General features: G+C 35.9%; 1 protein-coding gene across 14 annotated transcripts in view; it reads right to left on the reverse strand.

Annotated features, from left to right (window-relative positions):
* The window catches only part of LOC127445274 (ankyrin-2-like), a 111,732-nt gene that overhangs the window by 33,353 nt on the left and 52,628 nt on the right, over nucleotides 1-25,751 (reverse strand). For all 14 annotated transcript variants that reach the window (XR_007897955.1, XR_007897956.1, XM_051705221.1 and 11 more), the window contains exons 3-20: nucleotides 22,157-22,255; nucleotides 17,366-17,464; nucleotides 17,118-17,216; nucleotides 16,310-16,495; nucleotides 12,854-12,877; nucleotides 10,316-10,414; nucleotides 9,597-9,695; nucleotides 9,194-9,292; nucleotides 8,666-8,863; nucleotides 8,458-8,556; nucleotides 8,045-8,143; nucleotides 5,700-5,798; nucleotides 5,350-5,547; nucleotides 2,991-3,089; nucleotides 2,747-2,845; nucleotides 2,119-2,316; nucleotides 314-412; nucleotides 12-110 (exon numbers count right to left, since the gene is read on the reverse strand). Coding sequence is in view for 12 of the 14 variants with exons in the window: in XM_051705221.1 (XP_051561181.1) it covers nucleotides 12-110; nucleotides 314-412; nucleotides 2,119-2,316; nucleotides 2,747-2,845; nucleotides 2,991-3,089; nucleotides 5,350-5,547; nucleotides 5,700-5,798; nucleotides 8,045-8,143; nucleotides 8,458-8,556; nucleotides 8,666-8,863; nucleotides 9,194-9,292; nucleotides 9,597-9,695; nucleotides 10,316-10,414; nucleotides 12,854-12,877; nucleotides 16,310-16,495; nucleotides 17,118-17,216; nucleotides 17,366-17,464; nucleotides 22,157-22,255 (2,091 nt within the window). In the remaining 2 variants the exon portion in view is untranslated. The remainder of the gene's footprint in view (nucleotides 1-11; nucleotides 111-313; nucleotides 413-2,118; nucleotides 2,317-2,746; nucleotides 2,846-2,990; nucleotides 3,090-5,349; nucleotides 5,548-5,699; nucleotides 5,799-8,044; nucleotides 8,144-8,457; nucleotides 8,557-8,665; nucleotides 8,864-9,193; nucleotides 9,293-9,596; nucleotides 9,696-10,315; nucleotides 10,415-12,853; nucleotides 12,878-16,309; nucleotides 16,496-17,117; nucleotides 17,217-17,365; nucleotides 17,465-22,156; nucleotides 22,256-25,751) is intronic.

Genomic DNA, 25,751 nt, shown 5'->3' on the forward strand with positions numbered 1-25,751 from the left:
TATTCTCTTACCTTAGTTTTTGCATTGACATTAGCGCCATTTTGCAAAAGGAAGTTAACCATTTTGACATTTCCGTAGTGACAAGCCACAATAAGAGGAGTATAGCCCAGCTAGTAGAAATAACAAATATTAACTTCAGATTCAGAAATATGAAATGACTAAACACCACAGTCTGTACTCATCATAAACTGTAGTATGCATTTTATTTCTAAATTATTCTTTTAGTCACTAGGATTCTTCTCTTTATTTTGTCCTTCCATATAACAATACCATAAGAGACCCATGTTAATGTAAAACTACAGGCTAAGCTCACTTTGGTCTGCTGGTCTACGTTTGCATCGTGCTTGACCAGAATTTCAGCAACCTGCACTCTGTCCTCCTGAGCAGTGAGGTGAAGAGGTGTCAGACCACTCTAAAAAAAAAGAAAAAAAGAAGGGGATTACATTATTCACTTAATAATGCTTACAAAGGTGTATACGTGGTCCTATAATAAATTATAAGCACTTTGTAAATTTAGCTGAACTGTAATGCTTGACTGTTGCTTTAGTCCCAAGTAGAGGGTAGCTGGAGACCACAGTTTTTCTCTTTTGCCTGCAACTATGCCATGATCAGAGATGAGAGTGTCTGCATTTATTATAATCAATTTGGATGACAGAAATCTGGTTGCATTACCTAGAAAATATCACACACACGTTTTAACTTTTTTTTTTTAAACCAATTTACTAACTTGTTCATAACTTAGAATGTGTATGTATGAGCATATCCCACTTGAGAGGAAAATATTATTTACTGAAAAGAGTTCAAATTATATCCCAAGACAGTAGCAGGGTAAAATAGCAACTAGCTTAAACATGTAAAGGCCCCCCCACCCCCATGACCTATGAATGGCTTACTAATAGTTGTCTCTGCATATTAAGCTGGGATAGGAAGAGGAATTTTAACACAGAAAAAGTAACATACTTCAGCTTTAACATAATCAAAATTTTGCAAAAATTATTTGCAATAAAATCATGTTGTATGCAATGTGCTAAATGTCTACTGCCACCAAGTGGATGTTTCCATGCATTTCTTGATGTAGACGTATTTTTTTTTTTTAAATTCCAAAATGTCTCTTTATTCCAAAATTTTGCAAAGTGCTCTTCTATTTGATGTGAAATCTTTGCTGATTTTGATATATTAAAAGTAACAATAATTTGTATATTGTTACTGATATTTTAAAATGAATATTTGCTGAATATAAGCAACTTGTGCTTGATTAACATTTTATACATTCTTTTTTTGAAAAAGCATGTTGAAATCCATGTATCAAATATGAACCAACAGGCTTTTAAGCAAGGGCGCAGAATATGAGGCAGGGGACGTATCCCCTGCACTTTCAATAAAACGAAAGTTCGTCCCCCCATTTTTCACGGTGCAAATGTGTTGACGTTTTGCGTTTCATACAGCAAATGAGTATGTGACTAAATCAACCTGATTACATTAAGTTATACCAACAAAAGTATTTATTTTTTATTTATTAATAATAGCTAGAAATACTGTAGATCCTCAATGAAAACATTAGCCCTTTTACAGTGTAGGCTATATGAAATCTAAAGCTTTCTGGTAAATTAAATGAATAAATGCCATGTGCTCCCTTTAAAATTGACCAAATATTGGTAATTAAAGCAGCATAAAGTTGAATTTGGACTTGTTCATAATAATAATAAAAAATCTTATATAAGTACTTATGTTCGTCTTGTGCTAAACATTCTGTCCCCCTCACTTTTGAAATGATTGCTACACCCCTACTTTTAAGGTATATCTCTCAATCACCATTATATTACATTTGTCTTTGACAATTTTATGAGACATATTTAAAGCTTGAACTAATATTTATATGTATTTTTATACATGCAGCCTGCTCTTTCAATCTAAAGATCTCACTGTTTTACATTACAGGCTATTATGATGTCAACTTACTTTAAACAATATTCAGTGAGCTGGTGGTAGTCTAACTTGCAAGCATTGGTGCTGTAATCATAGATGCTTACATTTTTTTTTTTTTTTTAACTGTGCATAGACACCTCTCTGGATCCTGTTTGCATAAGCACTATTCATTTGTCTGACGATCTTACAGACCTTAGTGGCTGCACTGACATGTGCACCCCTCTCCAGCAGCAGGGAGGCCATCTCTGTGTGGCACTCCTGAGAGGCCAGGTGTAAAGGGCTCACACCCTGCATGGTCAACACATTAGTCTCTGCTCCATACTGCAACAGGGCAGAGGCGATCTGGGTCTGGTTCTTCTTTGCCGCAATGTGCAGAGGTGTGTAACCATTCTGTGCAGGGAAAGAGTAAAATAAACTCTCAGGATATACATTGGCCAATACCAAAACAGCAAACCAAGAAATCAAATGTAAGATTAGCAACTAGTTCTTCCTTGGAAGCACTCACTGTAGCATATGGCACCTTGAAAATACTACTTGTTTTCCGTTGGACTGATAAAAACATGTGCAACCTGACTCCTAGAAATTGCAGCCAATCTTACTGAAGCTTCTGATTCTATTGGAAAGCTCTTGTCGTTAGAATTAGTGCTATTAAAACTACATACTAGTATTTCATACTATGCCATCTCAAGGAGTTTTAATCACTAGAGCTTGCCATGCCGCTATACTGCTGGACAAAGAGACTACCAGTGTGGTTCAAAGTTGACCTTAGACCAGCACTCTGAATGATATCTGACATTTTGCAATCAAATAAGATTGGCACCTTAGCAGTAGCATGAGGAGAAGCCCCTTTATCCAACAGCAACATCGCCACCTGCTGGTTATCATAGTGAGCAGCAACATGTAGAGGAGTAAGACCATACTGTTTCAGAAAGATAAAGAGAGAAAAAGAAAATAGTGAATGTATATTTTTAATTTTAAGACTTTTTTTTTTTATAATGTATGGCTGGCAGAAAAAGAAAGAAATTATAGTTCCATGTTACATTACATAAGCTTTATATTTTCACCTTTCCAGCATCATCAAGAAGAGCTCTGCGCTGTAGGAGGAGTTCTGCCACATCTAGGCTTCCATATTTCGCAGCAACATGTAGAGGAGTGAAGCCTTTCTAAAATGGGAAGAATATTATCTGTAGTTAACCTCTTAAACTCTGGGGAGGCACTATATGGCAAGCCATTTTATCATTTAAAATACTGAAGTCCCTGGATGCATAAGTTAGGCATATGTGGTATCATTTCAAAGCTTAGAATCTGAACTTTTCAAGAACCCCATCACTTTTGCATATACAAAATATGGCCTGAAAACATTTGTGTCGCAAAGTGGCCCCACCTATAGGTTATGTTGTAGAAATTTTAAAATGAATATTAAAGTCCTTCACGTAGCACTTAAATAGACAATTCATATATCAAATGAAAGCTCTCAATCTCAGGAAGGTGACTGTATAGTTTATTTTGTTGCCATAATACCACAGTTTAAATGATTTATTTTTAAATATCACAAACTGAAATTATATTTCAGTAAGGCATAAAATGCTAACATCTCTTTTCTGTGCTGATCACTAATCTGTAAGCCCCAAATAGCCTCAAACTTTATATCAAATCATACCTTGGGTTGTTAGCTTTAAAATGAGCTAAAGAAATTACTTGTTTACTTGTTTGTTAGCTTGCTTTGGTGAATAATCCAATGTTGCGTAAAAAAAAACAACAACAACAAAAAAAGAACAAAATATGAAGTCTGGTACAAAAAGTATGAGAAACAAATCATCAGCAAAATAGGTTCCCATCTATAGATTCTCTGCTTTCCAATGACACCTAGATTGTGCTTCTAGACAACTCAGAAGCTAAGATATTCAACAAAACAATGTGGAAGCTCTCAGCACTTAAAAAAAAAGATTGTTGTCTATGGGTGAGGACTAAAATGCGTTAGAGCACCACCTACATTTCAAATCAGTATAATGTGATGGAAGGTAATAAAAAAAAAAATTCTAGTACTTGCTGCCATCCAGTGGAATAAAATAAGACTTTTGGCTTGAAAATAAGAGTACACAGAACTGAAATGGCATGCTTTTAAACTTAAGACATAAAGAAAAAGATTTATACAAATTATGTTTATCATAAAATTGTAAACATATACAATGTTACTTATTAATTATTGCAATCATTTCTTAAAATATAGGGGGTTATTGTCAGGGTTCTGCCCTTAGTTTTAGGTTTTTTCCCTTTTGGGCAGAGCCCTGACATGTACGTGTTTTATGTCTGTTTTATGTCTTGTGTCTGAATTCAGCCAGACTGCCCTGCTCGTTATCCCTACTGATTTCTCTCCTTACTTATTCTCCCTTGTGTGCTCTGTCTGTTGCCAGTTTGTAGTCTCCACTTTGTTTAGTCGGTCTAATCTAGTTTATTCTTTTGTGTTTTTTATTGTTTTTTGCTTTTCTTTTTCTCCCCGTGAGTTTTGTTTCTGTTTTCAATTGTTTGGTTTTGTTATTATATTGGGTTTCATTTTTCTCTCCCTTGTGAGTCTTCTAAAAATATATATATATATATATTTTCAATAAATGCCCATCTTTGTTCTCTAGCATTTGGGTCCCTCACACTGTTAGCATACCATTACAGTTCTGTAAAATGAGGCCACATTTATGAAATTAGTCCATTGTGTTTTTAAAAGGGAGTTTTTAAAATTAGTGTGAAAATTTCAGGTGTCAGACCAAAAATCCTGCAGAGTATAAGATGCTAATTGACCCTTTGCTAAACTCCGCCCCCTTAGTTACAGTCGCTCGCTCGGCAGAACTCCCCATTGGAATGAATGGGAGATTGCCGTGGACATCGGTTTTTGGCAAAATATTCTCAAAAGGAATTGATAATATTTTTACGTGGGCTGGTATGAAGAGTGACATTGTAATGAATAGTTACGTTTTTTTGTAAACGAAATTGTTAAATTACACAGTAATTTGATTAAAAACTGTAGAGACTGTGAATCGGAATCAAGGCAAACGATTGTTACATTCATTTGAAAAGAGAAAAACTTCATTTAACAGCAATTACACATCTAATGACATTAGCGTAAGTGAACCGAGCTGTTTATAACATCTCATAACACACACTCATTTTGATGATGTGAACTGTTTATTTACTATCGCTTTTACTACGACTTGAATCAATACATAAATGAATTAATGTGTCAGAGTAATGGCGGAAGGGCAGCAGTTGCTAAAACAGGACTGGTCAGAAGCGCTTTTAAGGCGGGGCTTAAAAAAGGGTCAATTACAACCGAATACATATTTACACTGTGAGTATGTGTGTATGTATGTGTAACTGTACAATAGAATGAGTCACATATCTGAGTGTTTGACATGTCAGACGCAGTCCCACCTTTGTTGCGAGTGAGTGAGATGCTCCGGCCTCCAGCAGCACTGCAGCTGTCTCCACCTGACCCTCACGGGCGGATATGTGCAGAGGTGTGTATCCATTAGTGGTGGAGGCATCAGGATGAGCCATGTGCTGCAGTAACAACTGCACTATTTCTGTCTGACCCAGACGAGACGCAATATGAAGGGGAGTCTGGTCCTCCTGGAGGGATGGAAACACATTCAGAATGCCTCCATTTGTGCATTAAACTCTGTTTTTGTACTGATTTACTAATACAAAGCTAGTGACACTTTAAAGAGGTTTATGATAATAATGTGTTCTGTTATAATATTGAAAGAAATGTAGTGACTGACTCTGGCCATGGCATCCACCAGAGCACCGTTCCTTAGCAAACATCGCACCACCTCCATCTGTCCTGCTCTTGAAGCCATGTGCAATGCTGTCTCACCACGCTAAGGACACACAAAAATACCCAAAAACGCAATTAGAACAACAGGAAATTCACAGCTTTGTCTACGTTAAACATCTTGATTATTATTTAAAAATGAACAGATTTCAACTTTTTGTTTTTGTTTTATAAAGGTCACATTAAAAGTGATTTGGAAACTTTTTACCATGCCTTCATAATTTATATTTTGGCACTTTTCAAATGCCTTTTATGTATAGATTTCATTGTTTTCTCTTTGTCCCAGACTTTCATTATTAAACTATGAAAATTGATTATTAAAATAGAATTATTACATGTTTTAAACTATGATATTCTAAACAAAGTGTATAATTTCAATATTTATTGTATGAAAATGATTTCAATCAACTTTTCCAAAGTCACGACTGACCCACAGTTGTTGCGGCATTTCCACCACACCAAACAATTTTTCCCTTAATAAAGTTTTTTGGTAACACTTTAGTTTAGGGATCAGAAATTAGACAGTTATTCATGACTAATAGTTACACTTGTAATTGTCTAGTTTTGGACTTGTCTGGCATTATAAAGTATGTATTAAGCCTTTATTTGCTGATTTCTCATTCTTGCTTTATAGCCCCTTTATATCTGCTTTTGTCATAATAATGTGTAACGAACAATAGTGAGACAAACAGACCCAAGAGCAGAGGAACAGTTATCTAGCAAAATCTATCTAGCAAAGATACTGAGAACACGACGGGCTTAAGGAGGGAGCGAATTAGGGGAGAACAGGTGTTGCTCGGCAACAATCAGTTTCCCATGGAAATGCCGATCATGCATGCCAGCCATGCCTGCGAGACATGAGGGAGAGAAAATGACAAAACATACAAAACAAACCAAACAACTAAACATATCAAAAGCTAACATGATGCAGAATACATCCTTTATAGGTTATCAGTACTCTGTGTGAATGTGCGGCTTATAAGTAAGAAATACATGAAGAATGCATATAGTATTTCAACAAAGCAGGGAAAGTTAGGGTAAGGTTTAGGGGTAGGGGTTGATGTAGGGTGTTTGTGGGACTCAACACAATAAATAAACATAATTAACATGCTGCAGTGATGCCCCTATACTGTATGGTTAGGGATGAAAATAGCATCTAACACTATGCATTAAGTGCAAAGAGGATGCTTTTTGTTGCTATTTACACTAAGCATTAAAAGTCTCTGCCTTCTATATTTATTTGATACTTATAAGAACCTGTAATGGAGGTATTTTGCACATTATACAGTAGCTATTGGTATCTTTTGTTTTTTACCTAATAAGTTAATTGTTAGGAAATAACAAATGTAAAGAGGCTATTAGGCAAGGGTAAGAAATCAATGAACAAAGGACTAACCAATAACTTACCATTCCAAACAAGTCAGTAACTAGTCCCTTACAAGTCCATTATTAGTCATTAATTACTGTTAATATAGTTTCTGATCCCTAAAATAAAGTGCTACCAGTTTTTTCAAATGTTAGTGTTCTTGTTTACCAAGTCAACAAACGTGTCAGTGAAGAGCATGCATGGGATGAAAGATGTTTGAGGAAAACAAAGAAAATTCAAAGTAAACATCATTTGTGAGCAGAATATTTAACTGTGCAAATAATGCAAATATTATTTAATATTATTTATATTACTTAAATGTGTGTACTTAGAATACATCAATGTTGGCTATGAAATTAGCCTTTGCAAGACTAAATGTATTTTATTTAAAAAACAAAAAATGTATGTAATTTCCGTCACCGTCATTTCCACAACTAAATTCTATTAAACACAAAACAGAATTTGAGATGTGGTGGAAATGCAACTGTGGTGGGAATTTTCACATCTTTCAGAAAAACTGTTGGACATTGTTAACAGACAAATACAAAATAAAAACTACTGAGAGGGTGAAAAATGTTTTAACCAGACTTTAATAATAAACACCAATATATACAGTATATATATATATATATATTAAACATTTAAATGTAAAAAAAAAAAACAAACAAAAAAAAAAGGAATACAAATATCTTTATTTTAATTTAGCGGTACCCTTTATTTAGAGGAGAGAAAGTAAAGGACAGAAGTAATGAGGACGAGGGATGCGGAATGGGGTTACGAAATGATGCAAACCAGATTTGAACTTGCAACACTCACATGAGCACCACAACTCAGAGCAACTTAAAGGCCCCAGATCCAGCACAAATGTTTTTAGAAATATATTTAAATGTGGTAAAACCATGTCCATCATGATGATTGCGACTTACAATATTACAGACATCAGGTGAGGCTCCATTCTGTAGCAAGAGGAGGACGATATTGAGGTGCCCCATAAATGCAGCGACATGGATTGACGTCAGGCCAGACTAAAGAGAACGAGAGGTAAGAGTGAGAAACAAGTCCTGACAGACATGTGGAATTACCATTTACATACTAATTAAACTCTACTAAGTCACATGCTGCATTTCAATTCACATATTATCCATCCAAATCATATGAAAGATTAGAATTTGTGCATCAGACTGCAGAGTTGTGCAAAGGTGACATTTTTTTTTTTTTTTTTATCAAGGAGACTTTTAAAGAGTGCATTGGCGCATGTTTTATATATATATATATATATATATATTCCACAGTGGAAGCAGAAAAACAAATTAGTCCTAGACAATACTCATAGTCTTACCTCAGTAATGGCTTGGATTGAGGCGCCATATTTAACCAGCAGTTCCATCACTTTCACTCTGTTCTTCTTGCAGGCAATATGCAGAGGAGTGAAGCCATTCTGACAAAAACAAAATACACACATCATGAATCACACTGATTAATACTCATAAACCTATGTACATTCATTTGACCAGCTTTACTTTTTTTCAAGAAAGAGAGAGAATTACCAGTGCTCTGGCATTAGGGTTAGCTTTCTTGTCCAGCAGTAATTTGGTTACTCTGTAGTGACCACAGTGGGCGGCAACATGAAGAGCAGTCAGGTAGTCCAGTGTGACATCATCAACAGGTGCCTTGTGTTGCAGCAGGTGTTTCACACACTCAACATGATCACCCTGAGCAGACATGTGCAGTGGGGACAGCCCGTTCTGTGTGTGTTGAAAGTCAAGAGAAAACAAACACAGATCAATCATAAAAAAGTTAGTATTGATTGTCTTTCAATATTATAACTATTAGCATAGTGATGGTATCAGATGGTACTTTGATGTAAATTACTGAATGATTACCATACTTACAGTACTTACATAAAGTATTACCTTGGTAAAAATCCAAACAATCATGGTAATACTTTGGCACGTTTTGGTACTTATTTGTTAGTGTAGCATCATGGGCTATACATAAGTGCTTACATTTATATTCAAATGCCTTTTGTCTTGCTGGTCTTTAGTAAGTGTGTAAATGCATGTGATTCTTTATACCTTGGTTCTTGCCAGTATGGGAGCTCCTCTCTCAAGCAGTATCTCAACTGCCTTGTCATGTCCACTTCTTGCTGCACAGTGCAGAGGTGTCAGTCCATCCTGTTCATCACATAGAAGATGCAAATACAGATACACAGCATTTATGAAAACATACACTGAAGATGCACTTACACAATATACAATCAGATACCTTAAGCAGTCTCAACCAATTATCATCTTGCACGGTTTGCATGAAACCAGCCGTAAGATAAAAAATAAAAAAAATCATATATACATAAAAACTATTCATCATCTTCGATACAGTAATTCTTTCTTATTGTGATAAGAACTACTGAGTATAGGCACTAGAGATAGCACAGATAGCATTATAAAAGCATTATGATGGAACTACTGAAATCCTCACCCTAGTCTTGGCATCAATCTGAGCACCCCTATCCAGCAGCAGGGCAATCATGTTGGTATTTCCTCGTTTGGAGGCCACATGAAGAGGGGTTATGCCATTCTGGATAAAACATTACATTTTTATGAAAGAATTTGTTATCATACTTGAAAATAAATTGGTTGTAACATATTGTGCCACTACAGAACAACAACTGTAAATCAGAGGGAATTAAAAAGATGTAGCCTTTTGCAAATAATAACTCATATAAAACTTCACCATTTAGATTTAAACATCTAACAATTGCTTACATGCAATAAAGGCACATTTTATTTTCCCTTTCACTGATAAATAATTATGCAGACTCCAAAAGCACAGTTTAGATAAAAATGACCAAACTGTTGTACATACACATCAAAATCATCCTATTTAAAATATTTTTTTTTTTAACTGTAATACATATTGTAATAGCAAAAGAACATTGCAATAACATTACAATAATGCGATTTGGGGGGTAAAAGTTGCTTACATGTCCTGAAAATAATATCACAATGCAAAAATTATAATGGTCCTAACTGTTGGCTTCTTTTTCTTTATGCAAAATATAATTTCATATTTCTTTATTGATTTAATTTGGCGTTAAATACGACCAGGACATTTTCTCGACAGGTTCTGTAAGAATCATGCTAATATGAGGTGATTTAATTTTTTGTAAAGGTATTTTTAGTAGTACATGATCATACCCTGGCTGTGAAGTCCACAGCAGCCCCTCTGTTCAGCAGCAGTGTAGCCACATTAACGTTACCGTAGTGAGCAGCAATGTGCAAAGGAGTAAAACCACTCTGTAAGAGGAAGACAAGAGAGGGATAGTATTGGGATAACAAGAACAAGGGAAAGAGGAAATAGGAATGAAGGTAAGTGTCTGCAGAAGACCAATGACTAAAGATTCATCTTCCATGATCTACCATGCAGCATTCCAATAAATCATCACATCTGAGCAAAAACTAAAGAAAGAAAAGAATGGAAACATAAAGGAAAATTAATGTCTGGATTTCCAGGTCCTACAAATGGATCCAACTACTCCATGCACTTAGTGAAAGAAATGAAAGACCATGGATAAAATACAGTAAAGCTGGCGCCACACTAGCAGAGTCCAAACAACTCAATTTTGGCCAAGGGTGTCACACATGCACACTGTTTTGCTGAGATCTCGCTCTCTTCAGTCAGAGGTACGACACACTTCCCGATACAAAATGGTGGAGTGGTGACAAATATACCAACTCACCGCAGCTCTCTAAGACAAAATACACATGTTAAAAATACATTCTCTGAAAAACCTAAATATCTTATGCAATGTTGTTTCTAAAACAAGATATATCAAAAGGATTTTTTAGATATTTTTACAGGAAAACAATACAAAAAGAATGATCAATAATATGATTGTTTCCCTAATATCAAAGGTCTTACTAGAAAAAAGAAATTATGATCTAACGTGAATTTTCTTGATAAAACAATATGATCGTGCCTGGTAACGTACATGTAAAATTGCTGGAAATAGCATTTTAGCTTAGCGTAAAGCTGACAATTTTCACAAGGTTTATTTCTATTTCTTCTGTTCCAAACTTACTACAAACGTACTTCTCTGTCTGTTCGTATGAATTACAACATAAGAAAGTGTTACACCGCTGTTCAAATGCACTTTGGATTGCATCATTATATGTGTAAATGTTTTCCATCTGAAAGGATCTAAATATTAAATAAAGCAAAGTAATCTCTTCAGTAATCAAAATACTTTTTGAATGTAACTGTATTCTGATTACCAATTATTTAAATTGTAACTGTAGTGGAATACAGTTACTTATATTTTGTATTTTAAATACGTAATCCCGTTACATGTATTCCGCTACTCCCCAACCCTGGTCTCACCGCAATCGAACAGCTGCAGAGTTTGTTTGCAATCGGACCGAGACCACCTTGTCCAGGTGCACTCGGACCGATTGTTTTGGTGTGGATCCGAGTGCGATTGCCATGTTCATATATACCGATACAAACCGAACTAAGGGAGAACACGCACCAGGTTCCGTAACAAATGCTCTAAAAGAGCCAGGTGTGCAATTCAAGGACTAAAGTACTTTGTGATTGTGTATTTATCCCCTTGAGGCTTGCCACAGAACACTTATGTCCATATGCAGCTTTTAGTGAGTGAGAAATTACGTTCAATAATAACACAAAATGCAGTTGTGTATCCGCTTTTTGATATCATTTTAGTGTAGGTACAAAAGACAAGAAAAATGCTTGGTGACAGAATCACTATGGATTTCAGTCAACGTCTAGGATAATATGCAGTTGAGTGCGATGAAAATGTTCAGATCAGCTTGACTTCTTAAATGAAGAATCTCACTGGTCACCTGACGAAAAGACCCCGCCTCGCTGACAGAATTATTTTTTTCAAGCAAGCCGAATGTGTGTTTTCAGTTTTTGAACTCCATTAACCAACGGTCAAGTCATTAATGACCTCCCGCTGACAGATAATGCATGCTTTGTCTCCCTATCCTAGTGTGGCACAAGCTTAAGAAACAGAAATATTAGATTCGTAATCAAAGGAATCAAATATGAACACAATCGCAGTCTCATATAGGTCTTTATGAGAGAGTTGAGAAGTTTCTCAGTGACAATGAAAGAAAAAAGATGACAAAAAGCAACTAGTCAATACATATTTCTGTAGATGAATGTATACAGTATAAAGAAATTTAAATATAAATGTCTGTCTTACTGAGTTTGCTTGATGGTGCCACTTTTGTCTTACCTTTCCATTCTGACAGACATGGTGCAATTTAAAAAACAGAATTAACAAAAACGTGCAGCAAAATGTGACCGAGAGACTTCTACACAGATAATAAAAGTTACAACACTGTTTAGTATGAAAAAACATGCACTGTTAAAGTTAATTTCTGGAAGTCAGTTCAGCTTGTTAGTAAAAGTAAGTTGTCTTCAAACAAAAGGTTCAAGTAGCAGTGAACCCATAATTCTAGCTTGAAATGTTCATTGAAATTAAATCAGCATAGAAAGATGTATTTATGAACTAGAAACTCCCAAAAAAGAGAACAATTTTAAAGAAACAAGGTGCTGCCAATAAAATAAAAACAACGTGTCATGCACTAAACCATTTAAAGGACAAGACTACTCTTCCATGCACTTTTAAGAAAGATTCAGTGTTAAGTAATACAGTAGGCACTATGAGAGCCGAGACACATGCAGGATTCTGCAGAGTGTCTTAATACCTCTGTAGTCCTGTTGACCATCATCTGGAGGAGTCGCACATAAGTAGAGGAAGAAAATATGGCATAGCATTTTTATCTTATATCAGTCTTCCAAAAGAACACATGTAATCCAAGGATGATTAAAAAACGAATAAGTGGTTAAATATCACACTCAAGAGACACTCAAGAGTCACAGTTTGAAAATCTGAGATTGCTTAAAACTCACTGAAAAAAAAAACTTTTTAAGAAGTAATCTTCATGAATAAAATGTTAAAAATTCACTCACAAAAAAGCGATGGTATAAATGGTAATACCATGGTACTTTAACATATACTGTGGTACTGAATGATTACCATATTCTAGAGGGGTGGAGTCCAAGTCACAAGTCCAGTTTTAATGGACTTGGACTTGTCACGGACTCTAATGCATTTTCACTCGGACTTGACTCGGACTCGAGCCTTTGGGACTCGGGATTTTTTTTTCTTGACATTTGTGATGCAATGAAAAAAATACATAAATAAATAACAAAACAGAAATTAATGAACACATCTCTATCTGCATGCAGCTGTATTAGCCCCTGAAGTCATAGACGTAGCCAGAATTGTTTCACTGTGTTTAAGCACACACACATACGGACGTGCACAGGCATACTCATCAGTCAACCAATACGCTTGAATGTTACTACAGAGACTACTATATAACATCGACTACCGAGGTGGCTGGCATGACGAAAACATAAAGACGGGTTTGAATCCAATGTAATACAAACTAAACAAGGCAGTTTCACATGACACAGGACCTGACAGTTGGTAAAATTGCATGTGGCATTTGTGCAGCCAAGACGGTGCTTGCATTGTGGTTTCATCGTGGTTAAAAACTTAAAATCAAGAACTTCGTTGAGTCAAGTCACCCACATCATGTCTCTCACAGTTTACTAAAAACAGCATATCGAATTAAAAATACATAAAAATAGTATTAATATTGGATATTAAGTCTTTTTAGGTGTAATGTATCTACACATGTAGGCTTCTGTAGTCTCTTGTGGTCCACGCAGTGTTGTCAGCTTGAACTGGTCCATAATAGCTTGATGAATTAATTGTGTACATTTTTAAATATTCTGGGGAAAACAGCGTTATTGCTAAATCAGACAGCAACTCTAAACAGATAAACAGCACCTATTTATTATTGATTGACTATTTTCAAAGCATTGACGAGCTGCTTAAAATACATTCTTTTACAGCATTTGTCCAACATTCACAACATCAAACCATGCACAATAAAATATTAGGATATTTTGGGCAGTGACATGTTTTGTTTCTAATTTAATTATAGACTATAAAATACATTTATTATTCGATGACAGAGCTTGTGTATGAAGCTAAACTTCATGTTACGAGATGAATTTAGTTGGTTATGGTATTTTTATTTTAAATATTTTATTTTATTTTATTTTTATTGTAAACCACCGGGTAACTTATGCACATCTTTTTTTTAGCCTATATCTCTGACACTTTTGAAGGACAATTCTGTTAAATTTATGACTCAAAATTATTATTCTCCGTGTTTTTGCGGTTAAAGAAGAGCTCAATTAAATTTTCTTTGACTGGTATTTAAAGATTTCAGACTGACTGTAGACCAACATGGCTGCCGCTCAAGCAAATTAATTATTAATTTAATTTTTTTTTTTTTTTTTTTATCTTATGCGGCAGCTACTGTGAGACACACATGGACGCATCAGTGATTTAGGTACATGAGCAGCACGCAGAACTGCCCTGCATTGTGCGGTTTCCCACAAATTAACTAGAAAATCATGTCCGTGATGACATGGCCCTAATATTATCAGTGAGCTTTTCCGGTGTTTTTGGATGTAGCATTTGCAGTCAAATTGTGAGACGCAACTTCTCAGCGAGTGCTAATTACTACTGTGTTGACTCATTTGTATGTACTGTATTTTCCCAAATCAGTCAGCAGGTAGAGAAAAAAGATTCAGAAAGAAATCTATTATTTCTTTAGATAGAGATCATTTTAAATAAAACTATTTAAATTGAATTGACAAACTGAAAATGAAGTAGAAATAAAAACTAAATTAAAATTCAAAACATAATAACCTTGGTTGTAGTGACTAATGCAGCTTTCACTTTCTTTAGTCTATGTTTGAGTGGAGGGGAAAACGCAACAAATAATTGAAATGTCAACAGAACGCAATAAGAATTGTGTTGAAGGACAGTTTTGTCTTCATACACCTAAAGCATATGCTTTCATTCTGAAACCAATTTGAAGTTTGTTCAGCAGGATACTAATCATAATATATATATATATATATATGAAAGGCAACAGAGGTGTTTTTGTTACATTTATATTGACAAACTGTTTTTCTTAGTTGTGAAGTTTAAAATAAGCTTAAAATATTGGTGTTGAGTTTACGGTTACAATTTTAATTCAGATTCATGAACAGATTCATTCGGACTCGACTCAGACTCGGCCTGTTATGGACTCGGTCTTGAGTCCAACTCGGCCACTTTTGGACTCGGACTCAACTCGGACTTGATTGTTTTAAGACTCGGACTTGACTCAGACTCAGCTAAGGTGGACTTGAACTCAACACTACCATATTCATATATCATAGTACAGTATTTACATACTCTAAGATTTGAACAATACAAAAGATGATCGTTCTATATCTCTAAAACACCATGATATTACCATGACACATATTCACACATACAGTGATACCATTGTACCATGTCCAAAAAGGTATTACCATGGGGTTATTTTTGTAAATGCAATATGTGTATACTTAACTCTGCCTTAAATCAGATGTACAATGATATTTACCATAATCATATACCATGGTGCTGTAAGTTATTTTTTTATGGAAAGGTATGCAAAAAATGTCCTACTCCCTTAATTAATGAAATAAGTGTCCTGAGATATCTCGGTCTTTGTGACAGCCGTAGATTTTGTAAACAGCAAACAAAAATGTGCCCGCAGACCGCGGACATTGAGGCTTTTCACCTGTCAATCATTTTGCTGGTTCTCATAGAGTTGTACTGTATTTGAAGCGGATGATTAAAGCTATGATTCATAATGTTTGTCAGTTGAGGATGCTATTGTGCCACTGTTGAATTTGACAGCCACAGGAACAAACAATGCTGCTCTTTTGCTCAGTTTTGGTCTCAAAATTATCTTTAGAGGGTGGGGTTTTGGAATGAGGGGGTGTGGCTAATTCAACGGCAATTGAAAAGGGGAGTGAAAGCTTAAGAATGCTAAAATCGCTTACAACAGCTTTAACATGGAACATGTAAGTTACTACAAAAAAAATACTATGGTATTACCATGGAACATGTCTAAAAGACCATGTCCAAAAAAGCATGGTTATTTTACTTAAAAGCATAATTTTGTAAATTTAGATGAACGACTTAATTAAGCTCACAACTGATCCTCGTAAAAACCCACATGTCTCATTTACTCTCTCACCTTGGACTGGACATCAGCATTATGGTCATTCTGGAGCAGCAGAGCAGCAGACTTGGTGTCATCCTTCCGTGCAGCGATGTGGAGCGCAGGCAGTCGGACCTTCCCCTTGGTGTCATGCTCCAGGAGCAGAGAGACCACCTGATTATGACCCTGCTGCAGAGCAATGGCCAGAGGAGTGAAACCATCCTACAGACAGGGAGAACAGATAGACAGATAGAAATTAGTACAGACAAACATAGTTTAACACACAGACTAGCCTAAGCAGAAACACCTTCCTGGAAAAAAACAGCTCATACCAGCTTACGATGGTCAAGCTGGTTTTTGGAACATGGTAGCAGGTTTGTTGCTGGTCTGCAGCAGTCTACCAGCCCTAATCAGCTTGATCAAGCTCCCCGGGACAAAACCAGGTCTACCATTTGGTAATCCAACTGATCAACCATCTTAACCAACTCGGATCAGTTAATGACCATAAATGTCCAGCCTGGACTAGCTAAAAAAATCATGTCAAACCAGTTATCATCTGACACTGGTATTAACAGGATTTTCTAGCAGGGATGAAGATGCATGGATCCATGATTTAAAAACATTAAGGGTTTGACATCTTACTTCTGTTCAGTTTTAGACATACTGTATGCTTTACCTAGGATGTTAGAACAACACTATCATTTATAAGTAGCTAAAGAAAGAAGACTAGTCAACAAAAGGAACACTGCTAAAAACAACATCAGCATCTATTTATTTTTTAAGACACAGATACGCCATAGGCATGTTGCAGAGGATGAAAACAGACCACCAGTATAACACAGACCTCTGTGGCCGTGCTCTGGTTGCCACCATTCTCCAGAAGATATCGCACAACGTCCAGGTGATTCTCTTGAGCAGCCATGTAGAGTGGAGAGAAGCCATTCTGTAGCGATATACAGATACAGTAAAAGCTTAATGATGAACATCCTATTAGTAAATAAAGAACTGGTCTGTATTTGGCTTATAGCCATTGAACCAAGGATATTTGGAGTGAAATATGTTCACATGCTTATTGGGAGGGGCTCTTCTCACCTGTGATTGGGCGTTTACATCAGCTCCTCGTTTCACCAACAACTTTGCAACTTCCTTCTGTCCAGCCAGACAGGCGATGTGCAATGCAGTGTTTCCTTTCTGAAAGGGCCAATCAAAGAGGAGGAAAGTCAGATAAGCACTTCTAATCATTGGCCATCGGGAGCACCGGGAGCTTTCCCGGTGGGCCACTGGGCGATTTCCCGCCCTGTAGGCGATATAGGCGGCCGTCCAGGGCACCAACATGCCCATGAGAGCCCCGTGAACACACAAATCTTCAATAAACGTCATGTTTTTAACATCAATGGCTTTTATTTTGAAATTGACTTTCACTTATGACATATTTCTCAAAGTGCAAATTTTCAGCGCAACACGTGTGGACCTCATTATTTGACACACAAATAACAATAATGGTGACAACCAAAAACAGCATTAAGTATGATGAGCTCTGAAAAATCACAAAATGACAAATAACTGCAAGTTACAACAAATTCAATGACAGCAACATAAATAAAATCAGAAAACAGTAAAGTGATGAGCAGATGCTGTCATTTGCATAATTTATTCATAACGAAAATCATTACTGGGAACTGGAACGTGTCTTATTATCATAGTATTATTAGACACAGATTGCACACCTTGCTGAATAATTCTCATGTTTTACTTTGCTTACTTTGTTAATGGATGGCAAAAACAGCGAAAAATTAGCAATTCATCTGCAAAATAACCAAACTAACCTATCTGAGATCTGTGCTCTAAGAGGTATGTTTATGCTTTACATACAGGGTTTGAAACTGAAACAACCGGCAACCCACCAAATGTGGGTAAAAATCGGCCGTGGCTGGTGACGTTTTTTCAGGATTTTTCCTGCATTGAAAATTCTTGGAATGTCAGGCGACTCGGAGCTGCTACCAATAGTAATTAAATTATATTCATCTCGCGCTAAGCACTTTCTAAGCACTAAATATGCCTGTCATAACTTACATGCGCATCTGTGCAATAAAGCGTGCTTTCGTGTGAACCACCGCAGTGCACACCAGCGCGCTCCAGAGATAAGATTAGCAGAGCTCTGCAACAGTGCAGAGCAAAACTTGCGTGATTCCGTCGGGCTTCACTTGATATTGCGGGGGCTGGTGGAAAACACAAAACTTATGTGACCCATTGAATTCTACAGAGAAGTAGAGGAAGTATCAGCGTTGTATGAGGAAGTCAAACCTCTCAAACTGCTAGACAGCACATACATTATAAACAGCACTGACGAGGTAAAGAGGAGACAAATACATCCTCCGTTTTTAAAATACACATCATCATCCTTACTAATCTATATATATGCTTTTTAATGCAGTAACTGGTAACTTGCATAGATTAATATTAATTCGATTAGGGTGAATCTATTAGACTTTCATTTTATTCAGCCTGGTCTCATGAAATTTGCGTGAACATGACAACATTTTTGCAATCTAAAATGTACGTGCTGTTTATCACGTTTGGCTGCAGGTTTTCAGTGAAATGTCCAGCTGGGTGCGCCAAAAGCAAGTAAAATGGTGAATTCAGACGCGTTTCTAAGTGAGTTTTAGATCATTTTTTTTAAACCAAAAAGTTTTGCCTGAACCTAACCAATAGTGTTTTAAAATATAAATGAGATGTTTAAAAAAGACATCCTTACCAAATCAATGCCTAAACTGAACCATTAGTGTTTTAAAATATATATGAGAAGTTAAAAAAGACATTTTCTGAAGCAACCACCTCATTTTGTGCTGCTTCTACGATTATGTAATGTCTTGTGTAATTTTGAATTCATGGCTGGACTTAAACCGCAGTCTTCTGACTCTAAATTCAACACTTTATCGGGTGAGCTACTGAGCAAGTTATCCATTTTGGTGTTTGAGTAAAAGTGTGTCGATATCATAAAATAGCAGGTTATGAGTAATAGAGATAATAATAAGTATTTATAAAGTCATAATCAGCCATTTAATTCATGATTTAAGTGAAAGTGAATAAAACACACAGTTGTTGTGACGCCTGTAGAGTTAATTTCTCCTGGAAACTGCAGGTAATTGTACCTGGAGACACGTTTAACAAACTTTGCAAAAATGTATATAGAGTCACGTTTTCACTATGAGACCAGGTTGATGTAAAAGGTTTCTAAATGTGTTTAGGCTATTAGCTTTTTCATAACAAATACTGCAGTTTTTTTTTTTTTTTTTTTTTTAGAAAAGACTCAACATTAACCTAACTACAGTAATGGGAGGCCACCCATGGTCTTACATCATGTCCTTGTCATAGCAAATGCCACTGTTAAACAATGGTAGAATAGTGGTAAAATTTCATAGGCATTTACAATATGAAGGGGTTGGAATTTCCATGAATTATGGACAAATTATTGACCATTTTTCCTCCTGTTCTATCCTACTCTTGTTCTAACTGGGGTTTGCCTTTGGATATTTTATAGGTTACTTAAATCATTAGGCCTGTGTCCTGCTGAACTCACATCATTATTGTTTAAATAAAATGTCCAAACAAATGCATGCACTTACAGTCACCAATTAGCTTTATCACTTTTTGAGAGGTGGGGAATTGTGGCTAGTGAAAATGCTGAGTGGCTAGTGACCTTGGAAACTACTAGCTACAGTGGCCGGTGAGCCAAAAAGTTAATTTCAAACCCTGTTTACATATCTTTCTTTCCCAACATTGCTACCTGATTTTAACTGGTGTTTTAACATTCACTTTTGCACATATTCTGGCCATCTTTCTGTTTTCAATTATTGCTTTACAGTAAATAAACATTAATATTTATGTGAGTAATTGACATGAAATTTCAAGCATTGTCAGCAGTGTCCCGCGGTGTGACATACTTTCTTCATCTAACTACTTTAAACAACATTTTTATAGCTGTAATTATTATACTTATTATACTTTATACTATTATACTATATTAAATATAAATAAACGCTTCCATGACCCCTTATCAACTGAGACATTAGTTTATTTGCACTTCTAGAAAAAAGTTGAAAGGTGATTAAAATCTTAAAAAAAACTTAAAGAAAACTGTGAAAAAATGCTGACTTGTCACAGCACCTATATTACACACTTTCCCTAGTACATTCATGTGCATTTTAACCAAACATCTGCATTTTGGTTAAGAAAAAGTTCTCAGAAATGTTATTTGTCTGAGCTATAATGTGCTTATTTTTAGTGCTTTCTCTTAAAAAAAATCCACTCATCACATATGCAGTGATTCTATAGATAACGCTATGACAATTTTCACACCAGTGGGGTCCATTGTCATGATTTTGCCTAGGGCCCCACATAACCATGGGCTTGCCTTGGTAACAATAACATTGCGTCTCCTTTCCTTTGGCCCAGGCCACTTGAGGGGAGGGAGTTTAGTCCACTCCATTGCATTACTTAAAACACTCCCCTTTTCATGCCTAACCCCTAATTCACACAGACAGTGATACTGATCCAGTCTGTCTTAGATTCTGTCATAGATACCTTCATTAGATAACAGCATTGTGGAAGTAATTCATCTAATAATTTTTATGGAGAAAGAAGCACTTGTTGGCTGCTTTTTTGTCACTCGCCAGTCCACAGGCACAATTTACAAGACTAATTTGAAGCATTTAAGCCTTTAGAATATTAAGGTCTTTCGGAACATGAGAAACATTCATTAAGCCAGGTGTGTCCAAACCTCTGGCCAGAACTGTGCAAGTGATGAAGGGGTCTTAAGAATAGAATGTTTGATTAAGATAAATACCCATTAACTCAGGACAAAATCCTATAGTGAATAAATTGACTAGCAGTCAATTGAAATGTCTTATTTCAACACATAAATTTGAAATTGAGCCAAAAAATGAAATCATTGAGCCGATGTGTTATGGTGTGGTGTGTTGAGGCCGGGTGTAGTGGGCCACTCTGGGCCAGAAAGTCCAAGGCCACTTTTTAGTCCCAGTCTGCCCCTTTTTCGAATGCACTAGTTTGTATGTTTGATTTGAGAGTCTAGTTGCTAATGTATGTCTGTGTCATTAAAAGTGATATTGCATTACAGGAACAAATAGAACATGAGGACTATCAACAGCATCTGTGGCATGCTACCAGTAACTGCAACAAAATACAGTAATTTTGACTCATTCCCCAGTTTACAGTAAAAACAAATAAAACAACATGTTTTGAGTGGTGCACTTACAATGGAGGCCTATGGGGTAATTGTACTGGAGGTTTTAAAAACAAAAATGTGAATCTTGTATTTTTGTTAAAACACATCATATGCATATTTTCTGTGGCCACAGATGCTGTCGATAGATCTTAAGTTGTATTTAACCTGGAGTAATTAGACTGTTTGTGTGTTACATTTGGCACATTTGAAATACAAAGATCAAATACAGCATTTAGAGGAATCAAAACCTTTTCTTAAGACAAAAAAAAAAAAAAAAAAAAAAAGAAAACGCTTTTGATTGCCTAATACATCTGAGCTTAAGTCAATATTTGAAGTACATACATTTATATTATCAGACAAACCAGTAAAATAATCACATTTCTGTTAGGAATTCTGATAAAACCAGGTTCTAATCATTTGTTTCTACTGCAGGTCTTAGCTAATGTGTGTGACTCTGTGCGGCCACGTGTGATAGAAGACGGAAGCAGCCAATGTCACCAGAGTCCTGCAGTAGGCTACTTATCATACCACAGTGCTGGATGACAGGCATTCCACTCCTAGATTTACAATCCCTCTCCATGTGGGATACCTTATCCCTCCCTCGAAACTGTTTGTAAGTGTTTAAGTGTGCTTAATACCTTGGTTGCGGAATCCACGGCTGCACCCCTCTCCAGAAGTTCCTCCACCAGCTCCACATGACCCTCTTTAGCTGCTAAATGGAGCGCATTGAGTCCATTCTATGCAGAGGGAGACATAAATAATACATTTACAATCAGTGCATCTGATATTTTGCTAAGATGGAGAAGAAGACAACAGCTTTATAGAACAACACATTTTTTCACATAAACAAACAGCAATATACTATGAACATGCTTTTCTGACACTATGTTTTGAAGGGAATGATACATATATTATTCGGATAAAAAAATTTAAAGTTCTAAGTCTTCACCATTAGATTACTCAAAAAGTATTGTTTCATTTTTGGGTTGATAATGTATTTTGAGGGTGAATGTAATTGAGGTTTTCCTTGTATTGAACACACTGTAGTAATTCTAACATCAGATTACTGAATGTAACAGCATATAACAGAAGTAAATGCCATTACAGTTTCTAACATTTTAAAAAATATAGATTTCTGGGTCTTTTTCCACTTTTATTTAAACAGATAGTGGGGAGAGGATAAGAAACTAAGCAGGGTAGATACAGTTTGCAAGGAGGCCACGCCCACTTGTGGGGGAAAGCAAAGCCCTGTTACCATAGTTACTCATTCATTCCTATGAGAAAAAGGGGAGAAATATCCGATAGCATTTCAAAAACGAAAAATGAAAAATAAATTTTATTAAACACGAAATGTGCAGTAATATGCAATATAACAACAAATAAGTATAAAAATCATAAGCAATTTTTATTATTGTTTCTTCTTATTAAGTACTTTGTTTGGCAGTAAAGACATTGCTAATGGAGATGAGTATACTTTCATGCCCAGTACTGTGCACCTAAACATTTTACAGCAACTTTACCTTATTAATTAAACACTTTGCCAAACCAAACGATAAGCACAATATCCCCTGTGAAGTTTGATTCATTAAAGCATGAAAACCAATCTAAGCAGCACTGCACTCCAATCCTGTCAAGTTTTTCAGTACTATTGTCTTGTTCTCTGGTGTTAACTCGTCATTATGTCTCTGTTGGAACCACTGTTAATAATATAATGATTGATTTAGTCTTGAATCCGCTCAAATTTTTCGCAAACACACTAAGCCACAGCAGCACTCTTCTATAGGCTTCTATCCCTGCATTCCAAACGGGTTATATCCACCTCCAAAGGGCACTTTGAAGGGGGAACGATCATGGCTGCCATGTTGAAGGGTCGTTCAAAACGGCCGTTTCCGTAGGGTTCAACTGATGGACACTTCGCTACCAAATGGATCGGAACCAGGGAAGATGTCACAAATCTGGAGGTTTGCCAAGTGTAATTTAGTGTAAATGAAACCAGCTGCAACTGCACTCTGGTTCTGTAAACATAAAACAAATGTATGACATCCCTTTATCTCCATAGTCTTTAAAAGCTTTTCATTATTATAATGAACTAAAATTATTTTAAACACCTGGCTTTTTATTTGAAACTGGTTAATGCTTGTGTTATTTTACTGTAAATTCACTGGATCTGTTAGTCTGTTAGTTTAAATAAGATAATTATACACAGTAGCATTTTATTTATTTAATAAATGCACTGTAAGTTTGTTTATTGGTTTATTTTTTATTAAAATAGATCAAACAACTTTTTCAACTTTTTCAACATGAGCCTTACATTTCTTCATACGATCATAAAGATTTAAATAATTTATTTTCTGTTTGCATTCTGAAAGCAGGTAGTGAGGAATAATCGAATGTAAATATTTCTGATTAGGTGCAGGTGATGTTTATTAGCATCAGCCTTTGTGCGACGGCAGCGGCTCCTTTGGCTTGGATAGATGATACTGAAGTGTGTTCCAAATTACCAATATTTTTTATCCCTACACTCTTCAACCCCCCAAAGCTCTCCCTCTAAAGGGATTAGGGCATAGGAATGAGCCCTTCAGAATGGAACGCACCCTATATTATTTGTTTGGAAGTCAATAAAAAATCAGTTCTGGGTTTTTTGGCTTTGTCTGAACAAGTGCAAAAAATATACATCAGCTTTTCATCATGTTTTTTGTTGTTAAATTAGCCAAATTTGTCGGATATTTCTCCCCGTTTTTCTCATAGTAATGAATGAGTACCTATGGTAATGGGGAATCGATTTCCCCCGTGTTAAACCACACCCCCACAGTATGACACGTTGCTGACTGTATCTATCGGGAAATGTCATGAGCCAGATTCAAACTTGCAACCCCCATTTGAGCAGCACAGCCCAGTGTGTCAGAGCACATGAGCTGACCACTAGGCCAAAGCTCTAACATTTTAAATCCTTTCAACAGAGGGGTCTAAGTTAGACTTTGAGGTCCCGCTTTACATTAGGTGTCGTTAACTACCATATACTTTTTATAGTTTTTAATACAATGTACTTATTATGTACATACACTACTGGTCAAAAGTTTTGAAACACGACTGAAATGTTTCTCATGATCTTGAAAATCTTTTGATCTGAAGGCGTATCCTTAAATGTTTGAAATTAGTTTTGTACACAAAAATATAATTGTGCCACCATATTAATTTATTTCATTATAAAACTAAAATGTAATAAAAAAAAATAAATAAAAAATAGTTTTTGAAATTGATGACTTGGACCAAATAATAAAGAAAAGCAGCCAATAAGTGCCCAGCATATAGATGGAAACTCCTTCAATACTGTTTAAAAAGCATCCCGGGGTGATACCTCAAGAGGTTGGTTGAGAAAATGTCAAGAGTACATTTCTGCAAATTCTAGGCGAAGGGTGACTACTCTGAAGATGTTAAAATATAACATAGTTTTGAATTATTTTGGATTTTGTTTAGTCACAACATAATTCCCATAGTTCCATTTATGTTATTCCACAGTTTTGATGACTTTACTATTATTCTAAAATGTGAAAAAAAATTTTTTAATAAAGAATGAGTAAGTGTTTCAAAACTTTTGACCGGTAGTGTATGTGTTGTTGCATTGTCCTTGCATTTAAAGTACCTGCACATAATTACATCTGTAGTTACAGTGTTAACTTCATGCTTAACCCTAAACCTAACCCTACCCCAACACTTACCCTAAACCCTAACCCTACCCGAACCCCTACTCCTAAACCTACCCATACCTCAATCTCAGTAGAAGCAAATGTGAATCTTGTTAGAATTTCGCTGAACAACATGTACACCACCTGTCACAATTTACTAATGCATCGCACGCTCTGTTCAATGGGTAAATCATGACAGCTCTTGTGTAACGCAGTGTGACTAACAGTCAGAGATGACAGTAAAAGCAGGGAGAATTAACGAGATTGACAGACACAAACTTTAATCTCATTTATTTGGATAATGAAAGGCTACAGTAGTTTTGGCATCAAATGATAGGAAATCCGGTGAAAGGACGGAAAGAGACAACAAAAAAAAAATGTGCAGATTATAATTACATATCACTCAGTGAGGATTAGAACAGGGTGTTTCAGAGAGAACAAGAAAGAAAGCATGATGGAGAGAGTGATGTCAGTCCTTTTCCATTGTTGTTACAGGTAGGCTCATTACTGGCTAATCCTGATGACATCATAATGGGCAATGTCAGCG

The sequence above is a fragment of the Myxocyprinus asiaticus genome, chromosome 8 (assembly GCF_019703515.2).
Source record: "Myxocyprinus asiaticus isolate MX2 ecotype Aquarium Trade chromosome 8, UBuf_Myxa_2, whole genome shotgun sequence".
Taxonomy (NCBI): Eukaryota; Metazoa; Chordata; class Actinopteri; order Cypriniformes; family Catostomidae; genus Myxocyprinus; species Myxocyprinus asiaticus.